We start from the raw sequence: 12,862 nt of genomic DNA, 5'->3' as shown, positions 1-12,862 counted from the left end.
ACATCTGTTACCACAAGATGCATGGAAGGTTTCAATAGCAGATCACATCCTGAAATCTGCCATTGTTTAGCAACATCACAGGATCTGCAGAGCATTTTCCCAGCTCTGGAATTCCCTAGCACACAGCAGGGCTGCAGGGCAGATCACCCCATACCAGCTTTGTTACAGGGACCTCGGGAGAGCAGGGATCCTATGTGACTTGGTGGAGCATCTGAACAGGAAGGGAAGCAGCCGGTGACAGGAAGAACTCAAGAGCATAGGAGGTGAAAGCAAGACAGGGTGATTGAGACCTGAGTGCCTAATGTTGAGGGACTCTTTGTTCACTCCAGAGCTGATTTTGGCTGTGCTGTGCCTGGCCACTCACTCACTCATTGGTGGTCAGGAGGCAGCAGGAAGGTGCTTACAGCCTCTTTCCCACTCAAAGAATGCAAGTGATCTGGACCACCTCAGTGACCATGTTTGCAAGCTGAGTCATTGAACTCAGCATCATGTTAGGAAGCTTTCCCACTGCTCCATCCTTATGGATGTGCAGTAGGTCAGCTTGTCTCAGTTCATGTCAGTTCTGTGCTGCCAAACTGATACCACCGTGTAATGTGACTCTGTAATGTAATCACTCAGTGATGATTTCCTGTGTTTTTGTGATTATTGGGTCTCACTGTGAAATGTTGCTGCCTGATTTCCTAAAGAGCCAGGTGCTTGTCCTCTGAACAGCAGCCGTTCTGAAAAACACAGACAGGGGGAGCTCTGCTGGGTGCTGCACAGAAATTACCTTCTCTTGTTTTCCAGCCAGAGCGTTGGTGCTGAGTTGATGGGCCTGCAGGTGGATTACTGGATTGCAGCTCCACCCATGGACAGAAAGAGAGACCCGGAGAAGAAGGACCCCTCCACTACCAAAAACACACTGAAATGCACTTTCCGGTCCCTCCAGGTCAGCAGGTTACCTGCCAGCGGTGAGATTGCTACCACTCCAACGATGTCCATGACTGTTGTGACAAAAGAGAAGAACAAGAAAGGTAAAGTGACCCATTTACTGTTGCCAAGGGCCAAGAATGCAATGCTGTTCTCCCTGTTCTGCTGCTCCAGGGCTGCCTGACTTGTCTGTCCTTATAGCACCTTAGTCATGGTTTTATCCCCAAAATCCTAGTCTGTCTGTAGATGAAAAGTGGCTGAATAAGGTGATTCTTTGAAAGAGTGTTTCCTCTTCATGCTGTAAAAAGGGATTGAGTTCACCCTTATAGCTGAACAGCTGAGATGGTATAGCTCAAGAGAACCAAGGTGGGAACAGAGCAGGGACATCTGTGGGTGGCTGTTCAGAAAGCCAGGAGGCATGCTGCTCTGGACATCTTCCCTGTGTTCCTTGTGAGCCTGCTGGTGCTGGTTTGCAGTGTTGGATTAGGTATGAGGCAGCTTTTGCCCTGACCACAGGAGTCAGGGGAGACTTCAACCTGTACAGGTCCATGCTCTGGTCTCTCCTCTGCCACATGGCAGAGGTGCAGGACAGTGTGTATCTCATCATATTGCAGCATATGGCAGCAGCCCTGGCAAAGATGTTTTGCTGGATTTGATGTGGTATCCTTGTGTTAGAATACCACTGTCACAGCTGGACAAATGCATCAGCCGAACCTGCCAAGCGATTGCTAGGTGTGCTTGTGCATACAAGAGGTGGTGTCAAACAGAAGGATTGCAGCAATGTAAGCTCTTCTACAGGAGCTCTTACGTTCTTGTACAGAGTGCTCTGTGGGACAAAAGGAGGTAGAAGAGGAATGCTTTCAGCACAAAGCCTGATGTTAACCTTTCGAATTTTTAATCTTCTGCTTTTGAAGTCTTATTTTCTCAAAACGAACAAAAGGCATTTTAAATGTTGTCAAAAATCCTGCATTTGTTCCTGACCTTGGTAATGTGAAACGTAGTAAAAATTGAGAGCACCTCTGCAGTGAAGTATTTTCAGGGAGCCAGCAAGGCAGTGCTGTGCTTACGTTCAACTGCCAGTAGCTGTCCTTCGTGACATCTTTCTGCCTATGGCACTGGGAGTCATTCCTGGTGGAAGCCTGGCTTTTTCGGGTCTTCAAGAAGACCTTCTGGACCGATGGCTGCAGGACATAGGTGCATAATCCTACAGCCAGATCACTGTGAGCAACATAGCTGTGGCACTGTTGGTACCAGAGCTTCTACGCCTGACCACATCCTTTTTAAGTGGCATGCCTACAGGCGAAGCAATCCTGAGACACTCAAAATGTTCTTCAGTGGGGCTGGACCGGCCTGGAGCAGTGGTGTTCAAAACCACCAGCTTTTGTGGAGTCCGTTTGTACATCTTTGCTCATGCGTCTGGATAATTCTTGAGGAACTGGACCCTTTTTTAGGTCTCCTAATGCTTACTCTGTCCACCGGCCGCCCATAGCTTAGTCCTTTTGCTCTCCAAGTGTCTGTTGGTGTGGCAGACCTGCCTGCAGAGAGAGAAAGGCTTGAGCGCTGCGTTGCCTGTCAGCGTGTGCAGTATGTGGGACTGTCCCTAGGTGGTGCAGCCGCCCGGCAGATCCCTCACCCAGCGCAGGGCTCAGACTGGGCACCGTACAGATGCTGCCGTTTTTCCTGGTGTCCCAACAGAGCAGCAGGAGTTACGCTGAAGGTGCCCTTTCGGGCCTGGATTATGAGCTGGGAATGCTTCATATGGGGACACTTGGGACTTAAGATGTCCATATGCATAGGTGATGGTGCTCAGCACTGACGCAGTCAAACTCCTGCCAAACAGGGATGTTTTTAGGAGTTAAAATTAGAGCTAGAATTTTCAGACATGAATGTTTAAATGCAAAAACCCAAACAAGTCTTGCCTGAAAGTGGCAGAGATTCACTGTGTGCTGGTTTGATTTTCTTCCAGTGATGTTTTTGCCCAAGAAAACAAAAGACAAAGACATTGAGTCAAAGAGCCAGTGTATTGAAGGAATCAGCAGGTTGATTTGCACAGCAAAACATCAGCAGAACATGCTGCGCGGTAAGTGCAGTGCTTGCATCCTGTTGGGTTCTGGGGCAAGGCTCATACTAGCATTGTCCTACAGGCAAAGGGCTGACCTACTGTCCTGCCCTTAGACCCTGGAGCCAACATAATGGGGGAATGGGCTTCGATGTGTCTGGCATAGGGGAATGCTTTAATAGGTCTTGGATTTGGGAATATCTTCCCTTACCCAGAAACTCCTCTGAACCCATGCCCTGGGTGGCGACAATGGCTAGGCCAGGCTTCATTCCCCTCTGTGTCTTCTCTGTCTTGCATGTCTGGTGCAAGTGGTGATGGAGAGCAGTGGGAGTGCTGCTGTTCCTCTGGTCAGGATTGTGGCACAAAAGCTCACTGTAGCAGGAGCCACTTATGCATGTGGCAGACAGACATAAAGGGGCTGTCAGCGGAGCTGTGCCACCAATATCAAAACTATCCCTGTAGCCTATTCAGTTGATAATCACCACCACTGTTCACAGCCGAGGGATCTGCTTAGGTCACCTTAATCCTGGCTCAGTCCCTGTGAGATTGATGAGTGTTGAGGGGTGGTCACAGAACATGCGGCTCCTCTTTAGAAGATGTGGATCTGGTTAGAAGTGCTAGTGATGAAAGACTGATGTTCAACTCTTACAGAGTGCCCATAAAAGAAAATGAAGTGTGTTTGGGAAATTCAGGAAATCAAATCAGGTGATACTGAAATCAGCAGTCTGGGGAGCTCCACTGTCGGTGAGCAATGCTGGAACAAAAATCTGAGCTGTTCTCCTTAAACCTGGTCTGCTATGGAGCCTTTCTGCCTGATGTGTGCAGCTATTACAGTGGTGGGGTGGCCAGGCAGAGCAGCATGTAGCCTGGGTCCAGAATGTGGCCAAGCCTCCCTCTGCTGACTGCAGAGAGGTTTCTAGCAAAGCTGTTTCATGCTGCCCACTTCTGTTTGGTGTTTTCTAACTCTCTTCTCTTTTCACCATCCCCTGCAGTCCTCATCGATGGTGTGGAGTGGAACGACGTCAAGTTTTTTCAGCTGGCAGCACAGTGGTCCTCTCATGTCAAGCACTTTCCCATCTGTATATTTGGACACTCCAAATCTAACTTCTAGCCGTGCTCGGCAGAGGGGCCTTCTGTCCATCCCGGGACTGCACACCAGGAGCCAGGAACTGCGTGCCAACTCTGACTCGTGTCTCTCTGCCCTCTCCTGCAGAATTAATTACAGATGTGCTTGGATTACTTTCGAATTACTTTTTTCTATTAACTCTTAAGTTTACTACAAGGGAAGGAAACCCCTTTAAACAAAGGCAAAAAAACCCCAGTCTTAAATATAGATGTGCTGACAACATGAAGTCATGGGGGAGTTGGCAGGAGCAGGCAACCTGCCCAAGAACACCTACCACTTACAAGCAGATAGCTGAATAACTGCACTGCTTATTAACCTGAGACCTCATTGGTGTGAGTGGTCTGGGGGAGCCATGGATCAGCTCGAGTGGATTTTGCGGAAGATCATGTGGTGCATTTGGCCCCTTCCCATTTCTTTCCAGGAAAAAAAAGGTGGCCATTTTTTTTTACTGCTGCCAAAGGATGAGAGATCAGCAAGTCTGGAGGGAGTTCAACTGTCTGGCTTGAAAAACAAACCACTTGCGTAGCTAGAGAGGTCTGTGGAGGAGATCCCCAAGTCTGCCATGGGGACGGGCAGGTGTTTGTGCTGAAGTGATGCCTGAGGAGAGCTGGACAGGAACTGGAATTAGGGAAACACTATGTGTAAAGAAACTCCAGTGTCCCAGGTCTGTGACAATGACCAAACCGAGCCAGTCACAATGTCCCTGCAGCTGGCTGTGCAGCTGAGGGGTGCCGCGTCAGTGGGGTCGCTGCTATTTACATACTCACACCAATTATTTACCTGTCAATAAAACCTCGTCCAGCCTCTAAAGGGAAAGGATTTTTTTTAACAGCTGCAGATTTTTTTTAATGCTTTCTAAAAAAATAATAATAATTTAAAAAAAAGGGGGGGAAAATAAGTTGCCAAAAAAAAAACAAACCCAGGAAGATGAGCCGTTGTCTGTGATATGATACATCGCTGTCCTGGCTGGACTGGGAGCCAGCCAGGTGCTCTGCATGTCCAGCTGCCTTCCTGTCCATCTGTCAACCTGCACACATGAGGTAGCATAGGCTGCTTTATCTGCTGCCTTTGTCCTGCCCTGACTGCTCTGTGCTCCCCAGAGCCTGCTGCCATCTCCCTCATGCACGTCTCCAGGCTGGGTGCAGACTGCCTGGCTTCAGGGCCACTGCAGGAGTGTGTTTTTGCCATGCCCTTGAACCACAAAGGACCTCTCCTCATAGGAACTGAGAGACTGTAACAAAAATGAAGGGTGCTGGGGGTATGCAGTCTCCCACGGGCTGTTCTGTTGATGGATGTTGTCCTTACCTTCTGCTTTCTTGAGTATTCCTCCCCACAGGAATTTCTCTGTGGATTGCATCCCTTCCCCAGCAGGATATGCTTTTGCCCTGGAATAGCATTGCCTATGGGTTGAGGCTTTGCCTAGCGGTTTCAGTCGCCTGGTGTAGTAGAAGCTGTAACTGGGACATGAGAGAGGATGCGGCCAGCCAGGTTCTCCGCCTGTGTCAGGCAGCAAGACATCCTGTGAGATGGAGGAGTGAAATTCTTGGGTGTCTTGCACCATTGGCTTGGCTCTGGCTGCACTTGAGTTCATGTTGTACACCTCGCTGCTGCCAGGGATGCTCGAGGTGCCGAGACAACGACGCAGTGTGACAAGTCATAGGTCTTGGCAGCTCCAGGTCCTGCAGATGTGGCCTTCTGCTCTCCAGGCCTCCTGGGGCATACCTAGGAAGGACTGGAAGCCGATGGGATGTGGGGAGAACAGTGTGCTTGTGGTGTAGAAGAACAGACACCTCTGGCGTATCGGGGTAAGGGACTGAAGTTTTTGATGGAGTCCTTTTGGCTCCCACCCTAGTGGGCAGGCCAGGCTCTATGAACATTTCCAGAAGGCACTTTCTGGGGGCAGTGATGCTTTTGAACCTTTCTTTTCCCCTCCTCCCTTCCCCATCTGATCCTGGTTTTAAAGGCTTGGGGGACCCACTTTACCCTGCCTGGCAGGTCCTGTTCTACACAGGGGCCACCTGGGTTCTTTCGGGCAGGACAATGGTGATGTGCTCTGTTGGTGATGAGAAGCAAGGCGAGAGGATGGTACCTGCTGGATCTAGTGCCTATTGCAGCTCACAGCGCGGGCTGCTTCACCAACTCTGATTTCCTTAAACCCATTCACAGCACAAGCTCAACCTACTTGGCCAGGGACTGGGTATTCCCTTCAAACCATGCTGTGGAGGAGGACATGGACCCACGCCTGGTGGCACACTGCTGGGCAGGACATATTGTCTAGTTGCAATAGTGTGTTTCTTCCCGCAGGCAGGTGTGCCTGCCGTCTGCTAGCTCTTGGCTGTGACAAAAGCTTGGCTGTAACTCGTGTCCCTCAGTTCGTGTGTTTTCAGTTGACCTGAGCTGATGCTATGGGACAGTATAGTGTTGCCTAGCAGCGGTGGTGCAGGAGATGGTATATAAGCACATCACTTCTTTTTCTTTATTGAGGCTGTGGCATCGGGGAAAAAAGAAGCTTTTTAAAGGAAATTGGTGTGTGATTTCTTCCTCGAGTCTCACGCTGGTGTGACAGGAGTGGTTGGGCTGGGTTCCAGTGCCAGGACCCGCATGCAGCCTGGGCAGCTCTCAGTACCAGAGCATGATACTGCTGCAGAGGTGGGGTGGAATGACCGACTGCAATAACTTTGTTTACTGGGGGGGTAAGGGGGGAACAATCACTGTGCTCCTCCTTGTATTTTAACCTACTGTAAAGAAACAAATGGTAGCTAGGACAGGATTTCCAGGGTCCTGCCTGTCAAATGTGTGTTGCCCTATTCTACTCTGTGTGTGTGTATGTGTGAGAGAAACACTTCTGCTCGTTGCATTTCATGTTGGTTTGTGTTTTGTTCTAACTTTATACAACTGAATTTAGCAGGAAACTCTGTATGCCTGAGGGCTTGCGTCTCTGCAGGGCTCCTCCTCTGTGGAAAGCTGCCATTGCTCTGAAATGCCTCTATAACATGCAAGGAAACATCCCAGCTCCTCAGCCTTGTCCTCCTGGAGTCCAGCTGTGTGCCTGGGAGAATGGCTTTGGCATTTCCCTGCCTTGGAGGCAAGGGCTGGCATGAGAGTTTGGTGGTGCTGCTCCAGTCAGGGTGTTGTGCCTCTGTTGTTTATCCTGTATTGTGTGGAGCCACTTTGTGCAGCTGTTTCTGTCCCTGACTGGAGGAGAAATAGGTTTCTGTCTCTAAGGAAAAGGAATGTCAAAGCATGTATGTGGCTCGGGCCATTTTGAGATCTTGGGCCTTCCACCCTCCCCAACAATTTCCTGGGGAGCCTGCCAAGATCCAGCCCTGCCAGCCAGAGAGAGGTGCCTGCAGAGCTGCACCAGCATGGTCAGGGTAGATGGTTGTGTGCGGGTTGGCAAGTGCAGAAGGATGGCTTAGAGCAGAGGCAGCACCGCCCTGCTTCCAGCTCTTCAGAGCTCTGGTGAGGAAGGTGCAACTCGAACAAAGAAACGCCATGGCATAGGCAGGGCTTGCTTTGGAGCCGTGCCATCTAACAGTGAAGGCAGGGGCGGGAGCAGGCAGCATCTGAGCTGATCTCTGGCGGGGAGGTGCTGTAGGAGCAGTGTCCCCTGGTCCCCCTGTCTCTTTGTGTCCCAGAGCTCGCATCTCCTGCTTCCCTGGCCGTGGCTTCTCAAAGCAGCCGGTTTCTTTTCCAGCTGCTGTTGGGTGAAGGGCCCCCACCTCGCTCGGAGGCAAGGTCTCAGGAGCGGGCTCACTGCTGCGCTGGGCTCTGTGATGCTGACCTAGTTTAACAGCGCTGGTGAGCAGATGAAAGATGGAAGGGGTTTGTGGCGTTGTGTTGCACCTTGAGTGCTTCCTGCTCCTCCAGGCTGAGTTTCCTGGAGGCAAAGGCTGGACCTCAGCCCTGCCAGTGTTCAGTCAGGGCTGGCTCTCCTGTGGTGCTGCTGACTTAATGCCTTGGGTGGCTGTTTTTAACTCAGTGCTGCAGTTTTCATCCAGTTCAGTTGTTACCATTTACATCTCAGCAGTAACTGCAGAGCCCTACTTAATTACCTGTGAGTTTGGGGAGAGTCACTGTCTCTTTGGCTGTGCTTTGCTGCTTTAATTAGCACATGCTTGTGGCTTTATCCTGCAGAGAGAGCAAGGGTAGGTGGCTGAGAGGTTTCTGTGTCTGGAAGAGATGTGCCGGTTTGCTTTCCATCATCAAACACGGCTGAGAACGCCACTGCTTCATGCTTAACCTGCGATTGCAGCACAGGCCCCATTGTGTTTCTCACCAGCAGTGTGTTGGAGAGAGCACTGGAGAGCTGCTGTGGAGGGTATTGCACCCGCCACCTCCATGTTTAGGAAAAGCCTGGCAAGAGGTAGCAGGGCTGGTGGCCTTCTCCTGATGCTTGGTGTGCCAAGGAATTGGGAAGGCTAGAATTAGAGCAGTCCCACTGTGCAGCAGTAAAGGCTTGGGAGCCCTGGAGCTTTTCTGAAGCTATGTTGCATGCAGTGCCTGTGTCCCCTTCGTTCAGGGAGTCTTGATGTCAGCAGATAGCTGTGTGGTGGCATTTTACTGTGGCACTCCCTCTGGGCCTATCTGGCAGGAGAAGGCCAGAAATGAGCAGCAGCATCTCCTGGAGGCTTCCTGGAGCCTCCTCAGTGGGGTTCTCATGGGAGATGCTTCTGCAGGGTCACTTGGCTGCTTTGGGACAGACTGGGGGAGATGGGGACATGCCAGCTTGGAAAGCAGCAGGTCACTAGTTTCCTTAAGGAAGAGCACTGGAATGGGGTTGCATCCAGTCAGCTGCTGCTTTGTGCCTTGGCCATGGTGTTGCAGAGCATTGTCTCTATGTAGACGTGGGAAGGCACCTTGTAAGCATGGGTACCGGGGCTGCGTGCTGCCAGCCTTGTCCAGGCTGCAGTGTACGAGGGGACGTTACCACTTTGTAGATTCCCGAGTTGTCCATCTGTTTCATTGTTGTATTGTTTGGGTTCTAGGTTGTTGGTTTTGGGGTTTGGCTTTTTTTTTTTTTTTTTTTTTTCCATGAAGACAGATTAAATGTAAATAGCCTTTGGTTTTTTGGTTTGTTTTTTTTTTTTTTTCCTTGGAACAAACTGCAACGTGCTCAACCTCATCAACTATTTTATGGTACTAATGCAACACTAATAAAACTGGACATGAAAGCACACACCTGTCCCTTGAGTCATCTCTCGACAGGGACTCTGGTATGAACGGGGCAGAAAAAGACAGTGGCCTGGCTCTCTGGCATGGGGGGATTTCCTGTGTTATTTATGCTGCTGCCCAGCAGCAATTCCAGGGCAGAGCTGGTGGATCGGTGCTGCCCTCTTCCCTATCCCTGATGCCTCTTCTTCCGGAGGGACCTGCTCATCTCCTGTAGCTCTTTGGGCCTGGTCGTCACCCCCTCACAGCAAGGAGAGATCAGGCTGGTGCCTGTTTCTAGTCTGGGGGCTGTGCTGCATGGCACAGTGATGTTAGAGTACTGAGGGGGGTCTCAGAGAGAAAGATGGAGGCTGCAGTAGCCTGAAGCTGTGATGGGGATGTGTGGGGTGGCAAGCACCTGGGCTTCGTGCTGTGGGATGGGAAGGTGAGAGGGGAAGGAAAGGGAAGAGCTAAGCAGGTGGTTTGAGGCAGAAAGGTTTTGGGGAAATGGGCCCATGATTGTGGTCCCCAGGATACAGCACATGGGAATGTGGAGCTGGAGCAGCCTTTATCCCAGTGCTCCCCTGGCCAAAGGTGGAGGCAGGAGCATGGCTGCTGATGGAGCAAGGGGTGAAGGGAACTCCTCCCAGCGGGACAGGCTCCTCTCAAAGGATGCAGGTCTTGATGGATGTCTCAGCTTCTCCACATGGCCTGGCCAGGCTTGCAGGTGAATTTATGGCCTGAGCCCTTTGCTGCAGTGGGGGGTACAAGTCCCACCCAGGTGGCACTGAGCAGGGATTGGGTAATTCCAGGCAGAAGGAAAGAACATAGCTTGCGAGGGAGCAAATTAGGGACTCTTCATTAGGGACTGTAGTAATAGGACAAGGGGTAATAGGTTCAAACTTAAACAGGGGAGGTTTAGATGGGATATAAGGAAGAAATTCTTTACTGTAAGGGTGGTGAGGCACTGGAATGGGTTGCCCAGGGAAGTTGTGAATGCTCCATCCCTGACGGTGTTCAAGGCCAAGTTGGACAGAGCCTTGGGTGACATGGTTTAGTGTGAGGTGCCCCTGCCCATGGCAGAGGAGTTGGAAGTAGATGATCTTAAGGTCCTTTTCAACCCTAACTATTCTATGATTCTATGAATTCAGTGCAGGGACAGCAACAAAAGCCATGGAGAGTGCCTGGCTGCTGGCATGATGGGGCCTGTGGGACAGCTAGGGGAGACAAGTGTGTGAAGGCTGTTTGGGCTCTGTATTTTTGCACAGGTAAACTTGCACTGAGGGCCCAGCTGCATAGAAGAGGTGCAGCCTGAGCTCTGCCTGTTAGACCCCATGGAGGAGCCTGTCTTGGCACGGGAAGTAGGGTGCAAGCAGAGGGGACCGGAGTGGTCAGAAGGCTTAGGTGCTGGAGAGAGAGCAGGGGAGCAGTCTTGCATCACTGAGGAGCATACAGGAGCAATCCACATGAAGCCAAAAGACCTGGTGGGAGCACGGGTACACTTCCCTGTTTTCTGGAAGGGAGGAGAAGGAAATCAGAGCTGGGTGGAGCAAGGATGGTTCAGGGCTGGGGTGTGCCAGGTCGCATGTGATGGGACTACAAAGCCTCACTCACATGCATGCTGGGACAAACCCATTTCTGCCAGGCAGCCTTGCCTTGAACTGGGTTCTCAAAGCAATGGTGTCTGTTTTTTGCAGGTCTTGGCTTTTCCCAGCAGCAGTGCACCTTTGTTGGCATGAGAGGTCTCAGATGCAAGTGATGCCCTGTCAGGATGCACCAGAAGTCCTCCTGAAAGACTGGGTTTGCCACAGTGGGAGCTGGTAGCACCCGTGGGAATGCAGTTTGGTGGTGGGAGATGGGGTGTTGCAAGTGCCTGCTCTTTCCCAGGCTGTGGCAGCTGCTGCCACCTCCTTTTTCTCCCACTGCTCAATGCCCCAGCGGTGCCCACAGCCATTGCTTAACCTGGAAGAGGAACAGCAGGGAAGTTCCAGCATGTTTTTGTTCCTATCATTTAAAACACAATTTAGCATCTGGAAAGAGCAGTCAGTGCCATGTGACCATCCACTTCCTCATGTGCAACTGCTGAGTGCCCCATGATGTGACTTGTAAATATTTCTTCTGGACAATATTTCTGTGTCCTACTGAATTGTTTTCTGCTCTGCAGAGCAGTTGCAGCAGCAGCCTGGGGAGAGCCGGCCCTTGTGTCCTGTGGCATCCCTGACGGCTGTGCTAGCTCTGAAAGGAAGAATTATCACAGCGGTATCCCCCAGCGCACCAAACTTTTCTGGCTGACCGATGTTCACTCCCACAAGTGCTTTCCTCGCTTAGCTGTGCTCCTTGCACACATTACAAACATGAAGACAGAGCCCAGTGCCCTACTGGCATCCAAGGACTGTCAGGGATTTGGGGCTCGGTTGGGTATTCTTCCTCTTTCTAAAACACAAAGTGAATTTTAACAAAAATACATCAAGTCTGTGTATTTTAGCAGATGCCAAGGTTTTGGATGATCTTGTATAGCTGTTTCAGGATGTTATGAGAAGCTGGGTTGAGAGCACAAGCAGTGGCCATGCCTAGCCCTGGTCAAGGATATGTTTACACCGTTAACCTCTTACTCCAGCAAAGAGCTTCATAACATATCATTTAGCAATCATGACCTGTCTGAGGAGGGGCCCTGTGCTGACATCTGGCTCAGGCAACACCAAGTGATTCTCCAGTTCTGTGCTGGAGCTGAGGAGCAAGAGTGGTCATCCTGCTGTGCCCAAGAGGCCAGCAGCACCCCAGGTCTGCCTGTCCTGACTATTTAAGGTGTAGGTTATTGTTGGGGTGTGAGCTAGCTGCGGGTGTGCGCTGTGTCCATGGAGTGGCCTGTGTCTGCCTGGGGTGGTGATCGCCTGTGGTGGTTCAGTGTGCATGAGGAAGACTGTGTGTGTGAGCGAGGACAGGCGAGGACTGTAGAGGTACTGTCTGTACATGGAGGCTGTGTGTGAAGACAGGTGGTGTGTGTGCAAGAAGGGCTTTGAGAAGTGGCCAGATGTGTGTGTGTGAGGAGGTCTGTGTGTGACTAAAGGAGTGTGTGTGAGGAAGGCTGTGGGTGCAGTCAGGTCTGTGTGTGAGTACCGGCACAGTCTGTGTAGAGCTGTGTGTGTGTAGACAGATGCATGAGCACAGGTGCTGCCTGAGCGTGTGTGTCAGGCTCTATCTGGGGACAGGCCTCGTGTGTGTATGTGTACGTGAGGAGGGCTTAGCCTGTGTGGCGAGGGGAGAGCTGTGGCGGAGGGCTGTGTCAGGACAGCCGCTCTGTGTGTGGCTGTGAGAGCAGCCGGTGTGTGTGTGACCGTGTGCGGACTGGCTCTGCCTGCCCGCAGGCCCCGTCCCCTCCCGCCGGGCGCAGGCCGCGGAGCGCCGCCCTCACACGCTGCGGGCTGGGCGGTGGGGCCGGCTGCTGCTCCTTCCCCCTCCCTTCCTCCCTCCCTCCCTCCCGCCGCCGGGCCCCTCTCTGCCCGGGCCCGCCGCCCCGCCCTCCGCCTCCCTCCCTCTCTCTCTCTCTCTCCTTGTCGGCCGGGCGGCAGCCGGCGCGGCCCCTTTAATTCCCCCGCTCCCCTCCCCCGCCCGGCCGC

The 12,862-nt window shown here is 51.8% G+C and overlaps 1 protein-coding gene across 8 annotated transcripts in view; it reads left to right on the top strand.

The window, feature by feature from the left end:
- PACS2 (phosphofurin acidic cluster sorting protein 2) overlaps nucleotides 1-9,618 on the top strand; it is an 83,507-nt gene extending 73,889 nt beyond the window's left edge. For 7 of the 8 annotated variants that reach the window (XM_080623799.1, XM_080623797.1, XM_080623798.1 and 4 more), the window contains 3 exons: nucleotides 787-1,013; nucleotides 2,876-2,989; nucleotides 3,961-9,618. In XM_080623799.1, coding sequence (XP_080479925.1) covers nucleotides 787-1,013; nucleotides 2,876-2,989; nucleotides 3,961-4,079 — 460 coding nt within the window. In that variant the 3' untranslated portion in view covers nucleotides 4,080-9,618. Of the gene's footprint in view, nucleotides 1-786; nucleotides 1,014-2,875; nucleotides 2,990-3,960 lie in introns of those variants that run through there. The other variant, XM_080623803.1, reaches the window with a different exon arrangement.
- The last annotated feature ends 3,244 nt before the right edge of the window (nucleotides 9,619-12,862 follow it).

The sequence above is a fragment of the Psittacula echo genome, assembly GCF_963264785.1.
Source record: "Psittacula echo genome assembly, chromosome: 7".
NCBI classification, from domain to species: domain Eukaryota; kingdom Metazoa; phylum Chordata; class Aves; order Psittaciformes; family Psittacidae; genus Psittacula; species Psittacula echo.
Note: the sequence above shows the minus strand (reverse complement) of the source record. Positions and strands in the feature narration are given on the sequence as shown.